At 48.5% G+C, this 22,974-nt stretch overlaps 1 protein-coding gene across 6 annotated transcripts in view; it reads left to right on the plus strand.

The window, feature by feature from the left end:
- The window catches only part of RAB43 (RAB43, member RAS oncogene family), a 31,273-nt gene extending 17,778 nt beyond the window's left edge, over positions 1–13,495 (plus strand). For 2 of the 6 annotated variants that reach the window (XM_081148940.1, XM_081148941.1), the window contains exons 2-3: positions 7,470–7,647; positions 9,800–10,883. In XM_081148940.1, the coding sequence (XP_081005066.1) occupies positions 7,470–7,647; positions 9,800–10,050 (429 nt within the window). In that variant the 3' untranslated portion in view covers positions 10,051–10,883. Of the gene's footprint in view, positions 1–1,528; positions 1,559–7,463; positions 7,648–9,665; positions 9,753–9,799 lie in introns of those variants that run through there. The other 4 variants (XM_081148942.1, XM_081148945.1, XM_081148944.1 and 1 more) reach the window with 4 other exon arrangements.
- The last annotated feature ends 9,479 nt before the right edge of the window (positions 13,496–22,974 follow it).

A 22,974-nucleotide genomic window follows, 5' to 3' on the forward strand; every position in this document is an offset into this window, starting at 1 on the left:
TTCTTCAGGTATATACCCAGAAGTGGAATCACTGGGTCATAAGGTAGTTCCATTTTTAATTTTTTGAGGTAACTCCATATTGCTTTCCACAGTGGCTGCACCTATCTGCATTCCCACCAAGAGTGTATCTTTTCTACACATCCTTACTAGCACTTGTTTGTTGACTTATTGCTGATAGCCTTTCTGACAAGTGTGAGGTGATATCTCATTGTGGTTTTAATTTTCATTTCTCTGATGATTAGTGAGGTTGAGCATCTTTTCATATGTCTATTGGCCATCTGTACATTCTCTTTGGAGAAGTGTCTATTCAGGTTCTCTGCTTTCTTTCTTTTTTTCATCCCTTGGGCCATATCATTTTATTGACAGGTCAGAGGAAGAGCCAGAGGTAAGGCTCCCTCCCTTCCTATGTGCCTACCCAGGAGCATCCCTCTGCTGGAAGCAGGAAGCCCAGGAGGCTGCTGGATTCAGGCATTCTTAGTGATGGGTAGGTTGTTGTAATAGGAATCCTGGCCCTTAAACAGGCTGTGGAGGTGGTGATCTCCTACTCCAGCCATGTCTTAATGTCATGAGCTGATGTTATTCCAGGTTCTGATACTTAGTGTCAGCACAAATGTCACTCAGCTGCACTTCGATATTGCTTGCTAATCAGGGCCTGGATTTGTGCCAGCTGGGCTCCAAAGCAAGCCTGTGTTTCAGCCAGCATGCCTTCTAGGGTGCCTTTCATGCTGAGCTGAGACTGCAGCTTTATCTCCAGGCCCTGGAGGGTGCGCAGCAGGTTGGTGACCTGTGTCTTGCTAATTGGTTGTGTGTTTTTTTTGAGGGAGAGAGAGAAAGAGAGAGAGAAACATTGACTTGTTGTTCCACTTATTTATGCATTCTTGGGTTGCTTCTTGTGTGTGCCCTGACCAGAGATCAAACTGCAACCTTGGTGTATCCAGACAACACTCTAACCAACTGAGCTACCTGGCCAGGGCCATCTTACTAATTAGCTAATTGGCAGCTGCTCCATGTGGCCAGTGACCTCCGGGTTCAGCTCCTCAGTCTGGCTGATGAACCAGGCTTCAGCATCCTTCCAGTTCTTAGGTTCTTCTCAACCATAACCGGGCTTCTCAGGTCACTGAGGATCTTGGCTATGTCAATGCCAGAGTGGAATCCATCTCCACATTGACCTGGCCACCCACTTGGCCCCTCAGGGCACTGATTTCCTCCTCATGGTTTTTCAGGTGGGCCAGCTCTTCCTTCAAACCTTCAGTCTGCATCTTCAGATCAGCTCTGGCCAGGGTCAACTCCTCTAGCTCCTTGCGCAGGCCATTGATGTCAGCCTCCATGTTCATGCGTAGGGCCTGCTCTGTCTTGAACTTGGTTGGAAGTCATCTGTAGCATTGTCAATCTTGGAGTTCTCAGTGGTGACACCAAGAATCTTGTCTCACAGCTCATCAGTGGTCTGGTAGTAGTGGCTATAGTCACCAGCACCTTGGGCCCCTGCTTTTGGTACCAGACATAGATCTTCACCTCCAGGTCACTCGTTGGCCTCCTCCAGAGCATGCACCTTCTCCAGGTAGGAGGCCCCGTAGTCTCAAAGTTCTGCGTGGCTACCATCTCATTGCCCAACAGAAGCCGGTGGGACCCTGCTAGGGTGCCCACATAACCGTTATCGTAGCCCCCAGGGGAGGATGAGGACACCAGGTAGACAGAGGACACCAACACACCACAGTCCTTGGAGCCCCCATGGATGCTGGGTGTATAGCAGGCGCTCTGGCTCTGAGGCACAAGGTGCCTGCCCACGGCCCGGGAGGAGGAAGATGCCCAGGACTGTTGATGCAGCTGAAGGAAGTCACAGTAAAAGAGGGCTCCGTGTAACATCGGAGGAACCGTGGTCAGAGGAGCTGTGGTTGGCCGGAGGAGTGGCGAGGCTCTCACCTCTCTCTGCTTATTTTTAATTTGGATTGGTTGCTCTTTCTTTTTTGGTGTTGAGTTGTATGAATATTTGATAAATTTTAGATATTAATCCCTTGTCGGATGTATCATTGGTGAATATGGTCTCCCCCTGAGTAGATTATCTTTTTGTTTTGTTGATGTTTTCCTTTGCTGTGCAGATACTTTTTAGTGTTTGATATAGTCCCATTTGGTTATTTTTTCTTTTGTTTCCTTGCCCAAGGAGACATATCAGAAAAAATGTTGCTGAGAGAAGTGTTTTCATCTAGGATTTTTATGGTTTCGAGTCTTACATTTAATCCATTTTGAGTTTATTCTTGTATATGGTGTTGGAAAGTGATCTAGTTTCATTTTTTTGCATGTATCTGTCCAATTTTCCTAACACCATTTATTGAATAGACTTTCTTTATTTCATGTATAATCTTGCTTTTTTTGTCATGTAGTAACTGACCATATAGGTGTGGGATTATTTCTGGGCTCTCTGTTCTGTTCCATTGATCTATGTGCTTGTTTTTATGCCAGTACCAATGCTGTTTTGATTACTGTAGCCTTGTAGTATAATTTGATATCAGGTAGCATGATAACTTCAACTTTATTCTTCTTTCTCAAGATTGCCATGGCTACTAGGGGCCTTTTGCAGTTTCATATAAATTTTTGGATTATTTGTTCTAGTTCTGTAGAAAACACCATTGGTATTTTGATAGGGATTGTGTTGAAGATTCAACACATTGCTTTAGGTAGTGTGGACATTTCAATGATGTTAATTCTTCCTATGCATGAGCATGGTATATGCTTCTATTTATTTGTATCTTTTTTAGTTTTTTTTCTTCAGAGTATTCTAATTTTCCCAACATAGGTCTTTTACCTCCTTGGCTAAATTTATTCCTAGGTATTTTATTTATTTTTTGATGCAATTATAAATGGAATTGTTTTCTTAGTTTCCCTTTCTAATAGTTCATTATTGGTATATAAAAATGCAGTCAATTTCTGAATATTAATTTTGTATTCTGCTACTTTACTGAATTCATTTATCAGTTGTAGTAGTTTTTTGGTGGAGTCTTTACGGCTCTCTATATAGTGTATCATGTCATCTGTAAATAATGACAGTTTTACTTCTTCCTTTCCAATTTGAATGCTTTTTATTTTTTCTTCTTGTCTGATTGCTGTGGTATGCCTTCTCATGCTATTTTGAATAAAAGTGGTGAAAGTGGATATCCCTATTTTGTTCCTGATCTTAATGAAAAAGTTTTCAGCTTTCACTGTTGAGTATGATGTTAGCTATGGGTTTGCCATATATGGCCTTTATTATGCTGAAGTATGTTCCCTCTATTTCCACTTTGCTGAGTCTTTATCATAAATGGTGCTAGATTTTGTCAAATGCTTTTCTGCATCTATTGATATGACCACATGATTTTTACCCTCCATTTTGTATATGTGGTGTATCGTGTTAATTGATCTGTGAATATTGAACCAACCTTGAATAAATCTCACTTGATCATGGTGTATGGTCTTTTTAAATACATTGCTGAATTCAGTTTGCTAATATTTTGTTGAGGATTATTGCATCCATGTTCATCATGGATACCAACCTACAATTTTCTTTCTTAGTAATATCTTTATCTGGTTTTAGAATCAGGATAATACTGACCTCATAAAGTTAGTTTGGGAGACTTCCCTCTTCTTGAATTTTTGGTAATAGTTTAAAAAGGGTGGATGTTAATTCTTCTTTGAATGTTTGGTAAAATTCACCCTTAAAGCCATCTGGTCCAGGACTTTTGTTTGTTGGGAGTTTTTTTTGTTACTGATTAGATTTAATTAGTAGTAATCTGTCTGTTCAGCGGCCTTCTGTTTCCCTGGGTGGACAGAATCCCCACTGATTGTCACAGCCAGATGTTATGTGGCCTTCCTCTTCTAAGGACACTGGCTGGGGAGCCCTGCATGGGGCTGAGACCCCTCGGTTGTCATGGGGGACCCCTGCCACTGAGACGTCCCTCAGGATTCTCAACCACAGCATGTGAGTACAGGTCCAGCCCATTTCCCACCTCCACCCCTCCTACCAATCTCAACATACCTTCTTATTTATATCCTTAGTTATTGGACTTCTGTTCAGCTACTCTTCAGATGATTAGCCAGGTTAATTGTTCTATAATTTAGTTGTGATTTTGATGTGGTCATGGGAGTAGGTGACTGCAGTTTCACCCACTCAGCCATCTTGGACCTTGGACTTTCCACTTTGGCATATTTTTTTATTGATTGCTTTTTTTCTTTATCTGTGGGTTAAATTTTCCTGTTTAGCAATTTTTGATTGCATATTAGAAATAGTGGTTGATACCTTATAGAGACCCTATATTCTGTTATCTTCTTTTGAAGAGTGCTGATTCATGTCTTAGTAGTCAGTTCAATTACTGGTTGATTACTTTGGACCTGTGTATGTTCGTTTTTATGTTTCATTAGTGTTTGAGGACATTTCTTTTGCCTCTCTAACCAGACAGAACTCAGCCTCCACACCTGAGACTTATGTTGGTTCTTGGTTTTAGGCTTTGTTGGGGCAGGTTTATGGAGGCCTTCCTCTAGCCATGGTCCTCACTCATAGTATACCGCCTCAGCTTAATACCTGGGTCATTAACAAGGTGCTAAGGAGGCACCTTGATGTGGCTGGGTGGGAACTTCAGCATCCCCTAGCACTGTTCAACCTCGATTTCTATGTCTGGTCTATTCTCAACCCTGTTGGAGCCACTCTCTGGTAAGATCCTGGTAGTCTGATCGTGTGCATGGCATCCTCAGGTGAGGATTCACTGGGGATTCCCCCACATAGGCTTTTGGGGTTTCACATCCCCTGCACTGCTCCATCTATCACACCTGGAGATGCTTTCCTTTGCCTCCCTGGGACCACCATGCTCTGCTTGGATTCTATCCCTCTGTCCTGTGGTTAGGAAAGAGCCCCAGGTAGAGAGTTTTGGTAATCATGAAATGCATTTCATAAGTTTTGCTTCTTTCAGGGTTACAGTTTTGTGCCACTTACTGTTTACATCCTAAAAATGGCAGCCTCCCCTTTTTTCCCAGTTTAATGGTTGTTATGGAGGGAAGGCTTGTCTATTGATTACCGTGCCAAAGCTGGAAGTTGCCCTGGAGCTCTGGGGCCTGCTCTGGATGGGCTAACATCCAGGCTTCCTGCTTGGCTGTTGTCTTGGGATCTCCCTTTACTACCATCTTGGGGATTCCCTTTGCTTCTTATTTTATCAAATTCTCTGTTTTCTGAAGCCTACATTTTCTTAATTTTGGTTGGTTTCTTTAGGTAGAGGAACCTTCAGTAGTTTCCTGAAAAAGGGTGGCAGGAAGGTAAATTTTTTGACTGTTACATACCTGAAAATGCCTTTATTAAACCATCATACTTGACTGATAGTTGATTGAGTAGAGAATTCTAGATTGGAAATAATTTTCCCTCATAATTTTAGGCATTGTTTGATTGAATATCTAATACCATGTGGCTCTTTTGTGTGAAACCTTGAAACTTGGTTTTTCTTTTTCTTTTTTTTCTCTCTGGAAGTTTTAGGATCTGCTTCCCCATTGTTCTGGAATTCGCTCAGTCATGTGTTTTGTGTGGGTCTGTTTTCTTCGTTGTGTGTGTGCTTAGTGGACCCTTTCAGTCAGTTCTGGAGGATTTTCTTGAAGTATTTCTTTGATTTTACTCCCCCCGCCCCGGAACCTCTTAATATTTCATATTGTACCTCCTAGGCTGGTTCTACAATTTTCTTTTTTCTCTTCCATTTCTTTGTATTTTTTCTTTACTATGGAGGGATTTCTTCATTGTTTATCTCCCATCCCTTATGTTGTATTTTTCATTTGTTACATAGTTAACTTTCAAAAGCTCTTTTTTATTTCTGAATGCTTCCTCTACTTAAAAAAGGTGTTCTATTATTGTTTCATAGATCTTTCCTATCTCCGAAACTATTGATGATTGTTTTTGAGGTTTTTGCCTTTGTATAGTTTCCTTTTCCTCCAAGTTGCTTTTTTCCATGTTTGTTTGGCCTCTGGCCTTAGTGTTATATGCTCTCCTCTGGGGTGTGGAGATGAGTTCTTGGTCATTTGGATGCCAGGTTTGTGTAGTGCCAGAGTTCACACCTTTTGCTTCACCCCGTGCGTGAGCTCGCAGACAGCATAAGCTATGGAGTATGGAGCCTGGTTTCCTTGGAGCCGCTTACAGCTGAGGAGTAAATAAGTCTCAGGACTGGAGGATTTTATTTGGCATGTGACCCAGAGGTTGCTAACTTTCAGAGTTTTCGTGGTGGGGCCAAAATATGAGGGTCCTTACCCTTGCTCTCAGGACCTGTCTGAGGCCTCTGAGGTCTGTCCCCACCGTGGACAGACTAGGGGCCTCCAATACCTTGAGAACTAGGTAGAGACACTGACGGTACTTGCACCGGCAAAGGAAGATGGATAGACCTGCAGCTCTGTGTGGACCAAAGACTCGTGCTAATCCTTAGAGAGCCCTGAGAACCTGTGACTTCTGGAGTAGAGAAGGCAATCCCTGAGCTCCTGAGAGCCCTGGTACCTGCCTGTTCTGATGCCTGTCCATGGTCTGTCTCTCCCAGTCCTAGAGCTGGTGCTCTCTGCCCAGAGTGGAGACCTTCTAGCCTGGGCACAGTGTAAGTCCAGGTCTGCCTTGGCCCAGTCTTTCCCTTGCTCTATCTTGTGTCTGTCCTACCAGATGGCTGCTTCTACAGAAAGCCAGGGAAGGTCCTGCCACACATGGGCACCTCTCATCCATGGCAATGTGCAGGAGGGCTGGGTATCGGGTTCTAATGGGTGTTTGTTAAGTGAAGACATGGGCTGAAAAAGACCCCAAGCTTTTAGCCTTTGGCCAAGCTGGGTCAGTTGATGGTAAAGGCCCCAAGGGAGGGCTCTGCCCACTGCTTCCTCTGCCCCCTCATTGTCACAGCCCAGGCCCCCTTACCACCAGGTTGTAAGCATCTTCCTGGGTGTTTCTGAGGTAGAAACAGAGAACCCTAGTTCTGGGGGAGCCTTACACATGGCACGTACAGTGGTACATTTATAATCCCAGAGAGAGGCAGGCACTGGACATCCATATAGCCAGTGTCATGGCATGCCTGGAGCCAGCTCACCAGACTGCGCTGCTAGAGCTCTTCTGGTTCTTCAGCCCAGTGTTTAGGGGAGAGAGGGCATGCAGAGGACCCTGGGTCAAGTACACTTCCTGTTATAGTACAGAATACATTCCTTGTTCTATCACCACCTCTCCCTGGGGACTCTAGAGGGCAGAGATGGGGCTGCCCACCTTCGCTTTGCATCCTCCTGTCCTCAAAGTTGGGCCACTGAGTTGCTTTCTAAGGGCTCAGAAGGCCTCTCTCTCTGTCTACCTTCTAGACCTTCTGTGTGATTTCAGTCAAGGTGTGGGCTAGTGGCTTGCCAGTTGGAACCAGTGCTTTTTGCATGGGTGTGTGGGATTGCCCTCTTGGTCCCCTATGCTCGGCCATGTCACTAGGCTCATGGGAGACTCCCTATTTCTTTAGCTGCAGATCTGGGACACAGCTGGCCAGGAGCGATTCCGCACCATCACTCAGAGCTACTACCGCAGTGCCAACGGGGCCATTCTCGCTTACGACATCACCAAGAGGAGCACCTTTCTGTCAGTGCCTCATTGGATCGAGGATGTGAGGAAGTATGCTGGCTCCAATATTGTGCAGCTGCTGATCGGTGAGCTGGAGGGGATGAGGTGGGGCTGGCAGGATTCCTTGGGGCCACAGATCCAGTCTGTCTGTCTCAGTTTCTCTTTCCTTTTTAAACAAAGTGCAAGCCAGAGTGCAGAGAGGGGCTGAGCTTATCCAGGCAGGAACAGAGCCAGAACTTGAATGATGATTTTGCAAATTCTGATTCTGCTAATCACTTGTAAAGTTATATTCAAAATTGGAATTAGGGGAAGGAAGAAGGAAGCTACAATTTGCTTTGCAGCGTGCATGTGTGCGCCCAGTGGTTAACACTGGTTAAATCTTCACACCTGTCTTTGGATTTAGTTCCTATAACCTGGCTACTCCTTATTTGTCAGGGTATGGAGCAGAGGCTCAGAGAAGTGAAATAATTTCTCCCAGCTCACACAACCTGTAAGCATACTCACACAAAATTTCAGTTCCGTTCTACTAATCGTAATTCAGCAGAGCAGGGCTCCTCAAATGTTTGTGTTTTAAGGCTTTGGGTACAGATGCTGGGCACCACCTTCAGAGCATTCAATTCAGGAGGTCTGGGTGAGGCCCAGGAATGTGCATTTCTGACGAGTTCCCAGGTGACACCTGTGACATCCCTGTTGCCAGCTCAGGCACCCAACTTTGAGAACTGCTGTTGCAGAGGGATTCTTATACCTCTATTTCCCATTTTTCTTTTACATAAACTTCCCAGATGGGCTCAAGAAGTTTTGGACCACTTGTGTGATCCTTGGGGTCCTCACCTCAACAGTCAGGCTGATTTTTTTAAGATGAGAATATATAGTTGGGTCCTAGATGTGACTCCAGCTGGGAAAAGGGTGGCACTTGGCTCCACACAGCCTGCCTGGACGGGGTGAGGCAGTGCTCAACAGACCTTGTCTACCTGGGCAGCAAAGGAGCTCTCCTTACCCAGCCTTACACTTCCCTTTTATCCAGGACATTTAAAATAAAGCATTTTATTATTGAGTATTTTACACAAACACAAAAATAAAATAGTGTAACAAACCTATCACCCAGCTTCAGCAACTCATGTCCCATTCACCCAGCTTCAGCAACTCATGTCCCATTCCATCTCCATCCTCTCCCTCCTTGTATTATTTTTCAGGCAATTCCAACTACAGCTGTTGCGATTGTAAATATTCCAGCATGAATCAAAAGATGAAAACACTTAAAAATATATGACAACAATACCATTTTCACATCTAAAAATATTGACATTTCCTGAATAAAATCAAATAGCTGATCTGTGTTCAGATTTATAATTACTTGTAATTACTTATAATGAACATGTGCTTTTTTTTTTTTAGTTTTTTGAAATTAGGATAAGTTTCACACATTGAAATTGGTTGCTACATCATTTAAGATTACCAAAGAAGTTTTAGATATTTATACACATCTATTTTTTTGTCCTCCCTGTAATCACATTACAAAAGCCAACCACTTAGAAACTTAAAAAAGTTCTGTTAGAAATTGGGTCAAGGAGCAGTTGACTGGATGCTTTAGAATGTAATGAAACATCTCACACCTGTAGGAGAAGCCAAAGGTGTACTCTCAGGTAAAGTGATAGTCTGTGTTCTTAATAGGAGGAAAATAGGAGAGAATAAATAATAAGCATGGTAACAGAATTTTAGCACACAAAAAAGAGAGCAGTGCCAGATTTCTTTAACTTACACATTTATGGAGTACCTGCCAAGTGCCAGGTGTTTTCATATTTATTGTATCATTTAATCCCTGCTCTGCTGAAGGTGGCATCATTGATGGGAAATTGAGACTCAGAGATGAAGTGACTTACCTAAGTGATAGGAAGCTGGACTTTCTACCCAGGTTTTCTTCTAGCTCTAAAGTACGGTATTCTTTTACCTAAATTTTACTGCTTCTGTTTCCTAGAAAGAAGCAATAAAATATACAAGCCTCTGGCAAAGGTTTTTTTTTTTTTTTTTTTTAAAAAAAAGAGGGACTAAAGGATAGAATAACAGCTTTAAAATAAAGGTGTTTTTTGTGTTGTTTTTTTTAAAGATCACCATGCACAACTAGTAGTTGACAGAGGGCATTGGATGGCATTGGGTTTCTCTGTTTGGCCCTGCCAAGTAGGACAGGGCTTCCCTGGCACCAGTTGACCTCACCAAGCTGCTCCTGGCCTTTCGCTACAGGGAACAAGTCGGACCTCAGTGAGTTCCGGGAGGTCCCTCTGGCTGAAGCGCAGAGCCTGGTAAAGCACTACGACATCCTGTGTGCCATTGAGACGTCTGCCAAGGACTCGAGCAATGTGGAGGAGGCCTTCATGAGGGTGGCTGCGGAGCTGGTCATGAGGCATGGGGGTCCTCTGCTCAGTGAGAAGAGCACCGACCACATCCAGCTGGACAGCAAGGACATTGGAGAAAGCTGGGGCTGTGGGTGCTGACTGGGGTGCAGGGCAGGCAGGCAGGCAGGGGCCTCCCCATCTCCTCTCTCTGGTCTGCCAAGCCCAGCCCTCCAGAGCCGGCTCTCTAAGGGCACCAGCAATTCTAGAGCAGCTGGATAAAGTCCTGGAATTATTCATCCCATGGCCTGGATGCTTGCTGGGAAAGCTACCCTGAGGAAGGAAGAATCAGGATTCCTCCGGCAGGAGGCCTGTTGGCACAGGGTAGGGTGTGGGGCCCATCCTGCCAGTCAGCGGCTGTTCCCTTCATGCTCTTTACATTTCAGGACTGGCCCAAGCTCACCGGTGTGGACTGCAGCTGGAGAGGGGCCCGAATGTGCCTCCCCTGCTCTATACATACTAGTTCTGACCATTTCACACCTGTGTCTGCTGCAACTGTGGCAGCAGGTTGCTGGTTTCCAGGGATGTAACTGGTGCCCAGGTCATTCCAGGGCCTCCATATGTAGCTGCAGAGAGCAAGAGCAACCAGCCCAATAGGCTGGCTTCTGAGCATAAGTCCTTCCAGGCAAGGAACCTTCTTTCTTCACTGCCAGCTCTAAGCTCACAGACACCATGGGGCCAGCTTGCTGCCTTAGCAAGACCTCTCATGTTTTCTGGTTTTCCATGTAGCTTCTTGTTTTCATTCATAAAAGGGTAGGGTCATGGCCCACAGCCAAGCAGGGATTGTCTCCTGGCTTGGGGCCCAAAGTTTTGTCACTCAGGTTGCAAAACCAGCTAATTCTTCAGTACCGGGGTCTCAAGCTTGGGGGTTGGGGGAATGAGATAGAAACATGGACATTTAAGGGAAAAGTAAAATCTTGCATCCTTGAGGCTCAGGTCTGAGAAATCTTTCCTGTCATGTTTAGAGCATCAGCTCCCCCCTTCCCCCACTCCCCACTCCCAGTCTAGCTTATAGAGTTTCCCAAACAAAAAAGGTGAGGCCTTGGTGGTTCTGGGCCTGGCCATTTCACGCCCCTGGGTCCACCTGCTCTTAACAGCCTCAGTGTGCACAGGGTGCTGAGGTTAGAAGGCAGGTCGGGGCTGTGATCACTGGGGATCTTCGGATCAGCACCAGACATTGATGTAGCTTAGAGGATCACAGGGACTGGACTTAGGTGATCTTCCTAAGCCAATCCCAGTTCCTCCATGTCTAGCCCCTCTGGCCCCTCAGTGTGGAGCCTGAGGAAATAAACTGCTGTCAGAGCCATGGGCTAGGCCATACCATGGAGAGGCAGCCCAGAGCCTATGAGAGCCCAGGCTCCACCCCAGGCTCAATCCCAGTCCTCAGGCAGGCTGTGGCGCTCCAGCTCAGACTTCCCTTGCCTTCTACGCCAAGCACATTGGTCTGTGTTGCCCTGTTTCCCAGGCAGGCCTGACTGCAGAGCAAGAAGCCAGACCTTTTGCCACAGCTGTACAGCAGTCTGGTGAGAGAGGGTTGGGCATGGATGGCTGAGAGTGAGACACGCAGGGCTGGTGGCTCCCTTTCAAGCAGTGAGGCAGCCATGGAACTGCTGAGCCTAGCTCTGGAGGGGAAGGATGTTAGCTTGGTTGGGCCAGGAGCTGCTGAGCAGGGGTCTGCACTGAGGGGAATCAACCCATTGTCGGCTGGGGTGGGGGGGGAGCTGGGAGCAAGAGGCTGCCTGACTTCTGTCCTCAGTGGCCTTGCTGATGAATGGGGCCCAGTTGCTGGCAGGGAGAGTTGGTGCCTGCCTGGCCCCTCCATTCCAGTGCCTGGGCTCCACCCGCAGAATAGAAAGTGCCTGTCACTGAGGAGTCCCTAAAGAGGGTTCCATTGAGGCCAAGGGCAAAGGTCCTCCAGCCCCATGACCTCTCTGCTAAGGGCTAATATTTGGGCAGAGTTGGGCATTGAACTTAGGCCTCAACTGGAAGATGTCTCATGAAGCCCTACCTGTTGGGGGTGGGGGGACACATAAGGGGTCTTGGAGCAGAGGCAGGGCCTACATCCCTATGATTGACTTGCAGGCCCAGTTCAGGCTCAGAGCACAGGTACCCACTGGACCTCCCTACCCCCCAGCTTCACAGGGCTTAGGGAAAGAGGGAGGTCCCTCTACCCCCTTCATATGGAATACGGTCCACACTTGACCCAGACTTCCAGGCCCTTCACAGCTCCGCCCTGGCTTCTTCCTAGCATCTGCTTGTCCCCCAGGAGCACTCTCTGTCCAGGCCATCCCCTTCCTGCCCTCCCCCTATTTACTGCCCCTGCCCTTTATTCATGTCATTTATAATCCCACAGATGATGACCCAGCTGGAACTGGACCCACCACAAGCTAATCTCTTGCTCATAGTACCCTCTAACAAGAATGAGTTCTTTCCCTACCCCTTGGCCTGTGAGGTTCCTCCACCCACTTCCTGGGGTGAGGCCATTTCCTACAGCCTCCATGAGAGATGCTTCCTGGCCCTCAACCTCAGACACAAATGCTCGTGCTCAGGGCCCGGTGCAGGGTGTGGTGTCGACGGCATACCACGTGGGGCCTGCTCTGTAGCGCCCTGTTGGGCCGGCGCCTCTCTACCTCTCTGGGCCTTAATCCTGTGTCATGGGGTAAGAGAAAATGAGGGAAGTATGTGAGACAGGAAACAAGACTCACTTCTGTTTCCTCTCCCAGCAGCCTCTGGGGCAAGAGAACAGTTTAATCCCTGTTTATTTATTTTATTTATTTTTAGAGAGGGAGGAAGAGAGAGAGACATCGATACATCAATGTGAGAGAGAAACATCATTGGTTGCCTCCCATATGCGCCCTGAACCCAAAACCTAGATATGTGCCCTCACCGGGAACTGAACCCACAACCATCCAGTGCACAGGACAACGCCCCAACCAACTGAGCCACACCAGCCAGGGCTCTTTGTTTATAAGTTACCTAAGAACAGGAGTAGGTGGGATAAAGGGCCAGGGTGTGGGAGGAGGGCAGGGAAAGGAGCCAGGAGGTGTTCTGGCGGCTCGGGCTGCAGGAGAGAGCGGTCTGTGGTCCAGGCGAGGCTGCTGTGACGGGCTGAGGAGACCAAGAGGGAAGTTGGTGTTTTATAGTCATGGGGGGAGGACTAGGGTGGGCAGGAGGCACAGATCCTCACTCCTAAGCCAGAGAGGGAGTTCCCTGTCCTCCCGGGGAGGGGATGACAGGTCCCAGCAGACGCGGAGCTGGAGGAAGCTCCTAATTCATACCGATCTTAGTTACTCTTCTCTCGGCGGGCTGCCGGGATGGGGCCTTAGGGGCCCTCTGAGCCCCACTGTTCTGGACTGTTTGGGGCGGGAGGGCCTTAGCCCGCCCAAGGATGCCATTTACATTGGGGACTTTTTATGTTATCTATTTATGAATATATGAATTTTTATATCAAATCTATTTTTTAAAATATGGAAAAGTTACCTTCATGGAAACTTAGCAGAGCCAGAGTGTACACATTCCTAAGCCATTAAACAGTTTTCTCTAATGAGCCAGTGGCACCCAAGACTGGTTCTCTTACCTTTGAGCCCAGAGCCAGCCTGGGTGGCCAGATCCCCACAGATGGTCCCACCTGCCTAGCTTCCCCTCACTCACCTCCAGGCCTGGGCTTGGTGGATGAGCCTATACACTGCCCACTGCCTGTCTGTTACCTGGAGCCCTGTTAAGATCTCTCTGCCCCAGACTAGTGTGGGATCCCCTACGCAGCGAAACAGTCAACTGCCTAAGGAGCAAGAAGGATGGGTCAGGTCCCATCTCTGCCCGGGATACTCATGTGACCTTGGGTGAGTCACTGTACCTTTTTGGTCCCAGGTTCCTTCAGCTGTGTTTGTGTGGGGAGGTAGGTTGGGGAGTATTATTTGGTGATTGCCCGGGCACCAGGCATCCTTCACACTTCTACCACCCTGTGAAGGAGGTGTTACTGTGCTTCCAACCTCCCCTTTTTCAGATGAGCCAACAGACTTGGGCTGGGAGTTCCTTGCTTGCCCAAGTCGTGCAGCCACAAGAAAGATTAGCTCTTATTCCAAGTCAGAATCTAAAACCCCCACGAGGGCCAGACTGTTCTGGTTACTGCTACATTCCCAGCGCAGAGAATGGGTCCAGGCACACGGGTGCTGAAAGAACTGCCGAGTGCCTGAACGGGCTCCAGGCACTAGGAATTCTATGAATCCGTAGCCCACCAAGATCATCGGGTTTGCTCCTGGTCACTCACAAAAGGAGGTCTCTACTGAAGTGGTGAGATGAAGAGAGCGCGGCCTGACCACTCCAGCAGGTGGTACTGCATTCCGCCCCCCCCCCACCAAGCCTGGTGCTGAGACAGACTGACATCAGGGGGCTCAGACCAACCTCCATTCCAATTCCAGGCCTGCCTTGACTGGTCAAACGACCTTGGGCGAGTCATTTCTCCATTGGGGCCTCAGTTTCCTCAAACACAGTACACTTAATTCCTGTCCTGTCTGGATCCAGGGAAGCCATGATGAGATCCTGGTGGGGAGGGGCTTTGTAAACTTCATGAAGGGCTGGAGCAGGGGCTCCGGCTTCTGTCTCTGTCTCCGTCCCAGGTGGTTTAGAAGGCTGCTGAGTTCCTTTGACTGAATGAGGAAGGCCCGGAGCCCTGGAAATTCCAGATGGGCCACACTACAGGCACTTGCCAACCACCTTTTCCAGGGAGAAGAGATGCTGTTGTCCGAATGTCCTGCTCTCAGTGAATGCAAGGCAGCCCCAAGCCCATGTGTGACCCTTGAAAGAAAAACCCATACTGGGTTCATCTGAGCTGAGCACCCCACACCTGCCCATCCCAGAGGCTCTGATGTGGGTCAGGCTGTCCCAAGGGTCCTTCCTTTTCTCTGCCTACACCAAGGACTGCCCAGAACCCGGGGCAAACTCACAGGTGCAGTCCTGGACTTCAGAGCAAGAAAACTGAGGCCAGGGACCCAGAAGGACTTGCTCAAAGCCCCCACTTATTAGCTCCTGAGCCCTCCCAACCCCCTAGCTTGGGCCAGGCCAGGGCTAGGTGCTGGGTCCCAGAGCTGAATCTGACTCTGCTCCACTCCCAGAGGTCCAACCTCAACCCCTCCCTGTACCCTGCACACATTTGCCCAGAGGCTTGGCTGGGCGTGGGGGGCCACCAGCACTTCCTTCAGAGAAGCCAGGAACAGGGTGCCCCTGACTGTTATGTCCCCTCTCATCGTCACAGCTCTGAAGTCCCTCCTGTTACCTTTCCCACATGGCCACTTCCCACTTCACCCGGCCTCTGCCTGACCTGGCTCCTGCCTCCAGTCTCCACACCTGACTGCAGGTAACACACTGACCAGGTCACCCCCTTGCTCAGATGGCTCCCTGCTGCCTTCAGTCTCCTTCAAGAGGGGCCCCGGGCCCAGCTGACGTGGCTCAACGGTTGAGCATTGACCTATGATCCAAGAGATCTTGGTTCAATTCCTGGTCAGGGCACACAGTTGGGTTGCGGGCTCAGTCCCCAGTGAGGGGTGTGCAGGAGGCAGCCAATCAATGACTCTCATCATTGATGTTTCTATCTCCCTTCCTTTCTCTGAAATGAATAAAGATATATTGGGGGGTGGGGGAAGAGGGCCCACAGGACCATCCATGGCCCAGCTGCACTCTCCCCAGCACTTGCCACCCAAGCCACACATGACCCTGCCATTTCCACAATGTGCTGCTTCCAGGCAAGCAGTCCATCCCCCGCTCACCTGAAGAACCAAACCCCCTGCTGTGTAAAGGGCTTTTCCAGCAGGACTTCCTGTTCACATACAGCATGATCTGGGGCCCCGACCCCTAGGACAACCTTCTGGTCCTGACACTGACTCTCAGACTCCCAGGATCCTCTGAGGATGGGGAGGCCCCTGCCACTGCCCTAGAGGCTGCAGCCTCTGCTGTCAGTTCTCCCCCCTGGGAAGAAAAGACCCAGCTCAGATGGCAGGTTTGGATCTACCTGGTGCTTCCTGGGCATCCATGGTATACTTTCACACAGGCCACGTGGGGGCACAGTAAGGCTGGCTCTGCCCACTGACCTCAGCTTAATACCACCGTCAGCTCAGTACAGGGAGCCCAGGGAACCACAAGCTGCAGACATGGAGGTTTCCCCTTCCCATCAAATTCAAAGCTGCCAGTGATAATGTATCTACCAGTGAGCGGGAGGGCCTGGGTGCTGGGCTGAGGGCTTTCAGGAGGTGGATGGCCACCAGGAAGCAGGGACTTGGTAGAGGAAGCCACGAGAGAGGGTTTCCGAGACCCAGGAATTAGCTTTTGGGAGCTGGGTGAGTGGGCCGGCAGGATCCAGCCTTCCGTTTAAAGTGAGGTTCACAGGCCAGCAGCTGGCATCACCCAGGAGCTTGTTAGAAATATTGAATCTCAGCACACACCTCCGAGCTCCCGAGTCAAGAATCTAAATTTTAATAAGCTCTCCAGGGTTTTGTGTGCATGTTACAGTTTGAGGAACCCTGCCCACCCCATCAGGGTGCATGGTCAGGCCCTGACCTCTCAGAAGTTTTTAGGTTCCTCCTAAAAAGTGAAATCCAAAAAGATCTTGCCCGTTTACCTCTGGGTGAAGTGTTTCCTTCCCTTGTCTAAATGCAGACTTGATGTGTAGACATCAAGGACAAAGGGCTGGTGGTTGGCTCCTTGACAAGACCCAGGCTCTGACTCCGACCGAGAGAGACAGAGCCCACGGACTGGGGGTCAACCGAACACCCAGGGTTCCTCCATTCGGACTCTAACCCTACCTGGTAACATGTGACCTGTCATCCCTGAAAGGGGTTCTTGTTTTTTTCTGGGTCCCTGGCCACTTTAAGCTGTATACCCTTTTTTCAGAAAACATATAGATTCATATATAGACCCACCTCATCGGGGATTAGGAGACAGTAGGGTGAAGGCCGCCCCATGTCCACGTCTAGGATCTTCGAACTTCATCAGAATGGTGGTAACAGCCCCCTGAGATGATGGAGCCTGATGTTTACTGAGAAGCTGCTACACTGCTTCCCTCACAGGAGAGTTTAAGCTTCTTGCCTCAAAGGCCAGTGGCGGAAAGAAGACCTGAGCCCTGGACGGCAGGCTCCTTGAAGTCCCGAGAGGGAACCTTGGGTTTAGTGGGTGAGGCTGTGGCTGCAGCAACAACTACCATGTACTCAGGTTTAGATTAGACAAAATGGACGCAGTTCTAAGTGGACCTTTTTAAAAATAGCACTCCTTGTGGGAATCTATCCAAGGAATGAACCTTAAAAACAATAAAACCTCTATACAGAGGAATATGCATGACAGCCTTACGTGAACAAAAAAGGGGCTTCGCTAAACCTGACCAGCTCAGGGGAGGCCTGCGTGGTGGCCTTACAAACTCAGAGACCGAAAGTAACGACATCAGATGGGCTGACCATAAAAATTCCTAAAAACGGGCGGTGGCAGGTGTTCACCCCTAGGCCTACAGCTGCCTTGATAAGGGTAAACATTTTCCTTAAGTGAGTCTCTATTGTTTTTGCATCTCAGATAACATACCTTTGAAAGGTCAGGGTAATCTCTCCTTTTCCAGGCCCCTCAGGGCACAGCCGTAGGGACCAGAGCTGGTGAGCACAGAGCCCCCCTTTGTTATCTTGTCCTCGAGTACCACCTCCGTGTGCGGCAAATGTTAACTATTAACTATCCTGCAAGAGAAGCGTCTCTCCATTTGACTTGTTTTTCAGTCCCTGAGGTTTCCCCACTTTGCTTTCTCCCGCCCCCTTAATTTATCACCAATGTATTTCACGTGACCCTCCTTGTCTCCTCCTTTGATTGTAATGTATAAAAGCTGCAGCAAGGCTGCCTTGCTCCAGAGCATTTTCTCAGTCCACTGAGATTTTGCTTTCCCGCAATTGTCAGGTTGGCTCAAATAAACTCATACAAATTCTCTACAAGTTTAGACATTTTTAATATCGATATTTACTTGGCATAGTGAGCAGAGATCCAATGAAGCCCACCCAGAACCACCTTGTGGGCCTAGTGCTAGGTACCAGCAGGGGTCCACTGTGCCCCACAGGTTCTCTGCTTTGCATCAGGTGAGCTTGGGTGAGCTTTTCTTGGAATTCTGGGCCTCCCTGGTTTAAGGAAGGAGGCCCTGGCTTTATTTGAGCTGTTTTTAAAAAGGAAATCCTCAAGGTGGCACTAAAGGGTAAGGATTGAAATAACCCAGCAAGGCTAAGGGTCAGCTGAGATAATCTAGGGATAGGGGTAAAAAGGGTGGCTGGTTTTCATTTTGGCTTTTCAATTGGAATTGCTTACTGAGAGTCTGAACAAACATTTTGCTAGAGAAATGAGAGCCTGAACTCATTCGGCTTTGAAGATAAGGGGCATTTACTCCCTCCAGCTCACATTTTGGGTATTCTTAGGTGACTAAAAAATCTATGTGGAGGTGTCTGAGAGTACCCCTCAAGACTAACAGGACCCCATAAGGAGTTCCACAACTGTAATTACACCATTGACTCACCTGGGAATGTGCCCGTAAAAGCTGGTGACCTAGCGCTCTGCGTCCTCTCGGTTGTATTGGACAACTGAGGACAGAAACCGAGACGCCTAAGAGGGTTGGAGCAACTTGGGAGGTGCAGCCCCTTGGAGTCAACCTATGAACAGCACACTTAACCTACTGCACCATAAACCTAGAAATTCGTTCAGAATCTGCGCATCTCCAAAGACGCCTCCAAGAGCCACAAGCCCTCAGCCCGTTAATACTCCGGTAGGTGCACAATTAATTCATGGGGAGCCTCTGCTTGAAGTGCTTACAGAAGTGGTCAGATTTAACTAGAAGTGATACCAACTTAAGACGGCTGGAATGGAGGTTTTGGCACTTACATTCCCCCCCCCACATACACAATAGGTTAAAAAAAAGCGAAAAAAAAAAGGCCGGCTCTAAAATCAAACTGGTGAGTGGGAGGTTTACCTCATTCAGCCAATAGAAGCCTCTGAAACGAAGCACAGAGACGTTCTTTTCTCAGGCAGTTAAAATTTTAGAGACTGTCTCTGAACTGAAGGGTTTCAGAAGCTGCTCAGTGCCACCACCCCACCTTTCCCGCTTCTCCGACGCCCCGCTGTCCTCTATTCCACTGCCCAGACTTACTCTCCTCCCCCATTTTCTCTCTCTTCTCTGTGCCTCCTCCACTGCGGCCCGTGACCTAGGGGAGGCTCAGAACAGAAAACCAGCCGCCGGGCCAGTGCCTGCGCAGAGGGGCAGGGGGCCCCGAGCAGGGCTAAGGCCAGGCCCCAGGCCCCAGGCCCCAGCCCCCACCCCTAGCTCCCGCCACCGCAGCGGCTCCAGGAGACAGCTTTCTGCCCGGCCATGACTGCGTGTCCCTGCCTTAGTCTATCCGTCGGGCAGCAGCAGTGGTGGTGACTCGGGAGAGCAGCCATCCTGAAGGTTGCTGGCTGGCATGTCTCGGTGACCACCCAACATGTAACTGATGTGTGAGGCCAGAGAGTTCAGCTGTGTGTCCAAACGTTCCATGGAGATGTATTTGGGACATTCATTAACTACTTACTAGGAGTTTAATAAGTAATGACAGTCTATGCTAAAAAGGGTTTGCCAAAATTCTGCTTTTGACGACCTAATTCTATGAGTGTTCAGACACTTCACTACAGATTTAACACAATTCGCAGTTCATTAAAACTGGACGGCTCTAAACAGGATTTGCTAACAGAGTTTACAAAGGTATTCGTTATACATAATGTCACTGAACTAATGCATTACCTATTGGAAACATGTGTCACTCTTTGAAGGAACACAGAGGCCAACCTATTCTGTGGAATGTTGGAATCCTCTGTGAAATGGTAAAACATAATGCCATATGCTGGGTGAGCATGTTGGAATATTCATACATACTTAGTAAAGTTTAATTTAGCAATTAAAATCTGGGTTTAAAGAGTCTGCCAAAGTGTCGCTTCTTGAGAGAGAGAGAGAGGGAGAGAGAGAGAGAGGGAGAGGGAGAGAGAGAGAGAGAGAATGTGAGAGAGAGAGAGAGAGGGAGAGGGAGAGAGAGAATGTGAGAGAGACATATCGACTGATTGGTTGCCTCCCACGTGCACCTCAACCACACCGGGATAGAATCTGCAAACCCAAGCACATGCCCTTGACTGGGAACTGAACCCGCCCGCAGCCCTTCGATCCTTCGGTGTGTGGGCTGGCGCTCTAACCACTGCACCACACCGACCAGAGCCTTGCCATTTCTTCTTAATGAAGTCGACCATTTGACAATGTGTTTTATTCAAAAGCTTATTAGCTTGATGTAAAACTTTTAAATATCCAGTAGACTTCCTGCACGTGCGCCCACATTTGTATTTCTGCTCCAGAGCCAGCAGATGTCAGTACTGTGCTGTGCTCTCTGCCCACGGGGGCCACGTCCCACATGATCTAGTGGGCTGCTATCCAACAGGCAGCAGATCCTTGGTGGCAGCTCCCTCTTTAGGGGGACTGAAGGGAGCGCCAAGGATGCAGTGCAGGAGAGGGATGGGCACAGTCACTAACGGCTCTCCAGCACTGAGAAGTGGTGTGGGCAGTGTTTAAAAGGCAGGCTCTAGAGCCAGACTGCAGGCTATAAACCTAGCTGTGTGGCCTTAGGCAAGTTCATTGACCTCTCTGGGTCCCGGGACCCCTCTATAAAAAATGGGGTGTAATGATGATGATAGTACCTAACCTTATGGTGTGGTTGTGAAAATTAAAGGGGAAGATGTGTGCAGAGGAAATGCCTGCACGTTAAGAATCCAATAAATGCTTGTTATTACTGTTCCCAGTATTCTGCTGCCAGGTGCCGTCAGGGAAATGAAGACTGCGCAGCGGCTGAAGGGGTGAGAGCAGGTAAAGCGACCAACAGGGAAGCCGCAGGGGAGGAAGTTCTCTTCCTCGTCTCCTTGGGGAGAGCGAGAGGGGCAAGTTGGACCAGAGGAATCCAGGGAATGCGGAGCTTCAACCGAGAGCCCTTTGGGCACCTGCGGCCTTGGGAATCAAGGGCCCAGCACCTTCCAGAACTCTCTCTGAGAGATGTGCCTCAGGCAGGTATGGAGGGGAAGTGGGACTTCAGGCAGCAGCTTCCATTTCATGCTGAGCAAGGCAAATGGAGAGTGGAAGTGCCAGCACCCAAGAAAGCACAGGAAATGACCTAATTCCCTTGAATTTGTGCATTGTTGTGTGATCACCCTACAATTTCCACTTAAATCCCTGCATTCTTTCTCCAAAAATTAATTGTGCACCCATTATGTGTCTGGTACTGTGCTCCAGCTGGTGAGACTGTCATACACAGAACATTTATGGTTCCTGACTTCACGGGCTCACGTTCTAGCTGGGGAGACGAACCTTAAACCCACCACTGCAGATGGTGGTGGGCTCTGAGGAGGCACGAAGAAGGCAGCTAAGGAGTGTTTGGCTTGAACCTGGAAGAGGAGAAGCCAGCCATGGAACAATCTAGGGAGAGAGCATTCCAGGCAGGGGGAACAGCAAGGCAGAAGCCCTGAGGTAGGAGCAAGTGTAAACTGTAAAAAAGTCAGGAACTGGTAAATTTTCAGTTGTTCAGTAAAGTGGAAAAATGAAGGCAGTTTCTGAATTGGTGGGGAAGAGGTGAGACTAGGGCGAGGGGAAAACGGGGGCTTACTGGCCCAGCCTCAGCATCTGCTCGCTTCCTCTCTCTCTGGCAGTTAGTTCCCTCCTCTGCCACTAAGCAGTCACGAAAAGGTCCAAGGTGTGACCCTCCAAAGGCTAGCGTAGGGGAGCTGACAAACTGTTTCTCACGCAGGTGTCTGCAATACCCGAGCAGCTCAACTTAGAAACAGGGGCCTTGGCACATAAGCTCCTCGGAGCCCAGCGCTGTTCTGCCTGATGCCTCCCTACTTGGTTTCCCCACCCCCCTCCCAGATTAGCTGCTGTGCTCTGCAGACAGGGTCTGGGTCCAAGTCCCAGCTCTGCCACTTCTCCTCTGTGACCTAGTTACACAGCCTCAGTGGACCTCTCTGGGCCTGAGTTTCCTTGTCTAAAAACTGGGGGTCTAGCCTTGGCCAGTGTGCCTGTTAGCTGAGTGTCATCCTGAGCACAGAAGGGTTGCTGGTTCAGTTCCGGGCAGGGCACACGCCAGGGCTGCAGGCTCGAACCCCGGTTGGGACAAGTACGGGGGGCAACCGACTGATGTTTCTCACTCACATCGATGTTTTTTCTCTCTCTCTCCCTCTTCCTCTCTCGCTAAAATCAATAAAAATATATTGTAAAAAAATGGGGGTCTAATACTGCTACATACTTCATAGGGTTGTTTTGAGGTGGAAAGGACTTCCTGTATGAAAAGCACTCAGTGCCTGGAGTACAGTAAACCAAAAAGTGATATCAATAGCCTGTTTATCGCTAATGCTGTAATAGGCAGAAAATTAGCACAAACCCTTCGGCACAAATACTTCTTCCTTCCAGCTCCCATGACCTGTCCATTGGCCTCGCCTAGTGGCAGTCGTTGGTTTTTGCCAGCTTCTCCAAAACCTTCAGCACTCTGGAGGTCAGTATGCCATTATGTGAGCTCAAATTCACTTAAGCAAACATGTTTACTAGAATGCATGGGTATTTCTTGTCTTTAAATTTTTCAATTACAGTTGACATTCAGTATTTTTTATATTAGTTACAGGTTACACTGGGTATTTCTTAGATAAAAATCAAGATAAATTCTTTAAGCAAATCTGAATTAGGTTAATGAAGGGGAGACTATAGAAGCTTTAGTTTATGCAAAGATTGGGAGTCTCTGGAGATGAAAACTGATTTATTATATAAAACTATCCTCAAGCCCAGCTGGTGTGGTTCAGTGGTTGAGTGTCGACCTATGAACCTGGAGGTCATGGTTTGATTCCTGGTCGGGGCATATGCCCAGGTTGGGGGCTTGATCCCCAGTAGGGGGAGTGCAGGAGGAAGCCGATCGATGACTCTCTTATCATTGACGTTTCTCTCTCTCTCTCCCTCTCCCTTCCTCTCCGAAA

This window comes from Miniopterus schreibersii (genome assembly GCF_964146895.1).
Source record: "Miniopterus schreibersii genome assembly, chromosome: 10".
In the NCBI taxonomy this organism is placed as follows: Eukaryota; Metazoa; Chordata; class Mammalia; order Chiroptera; family Miniopteridae; genus Miniopterus; species Miniopterus schreibersii.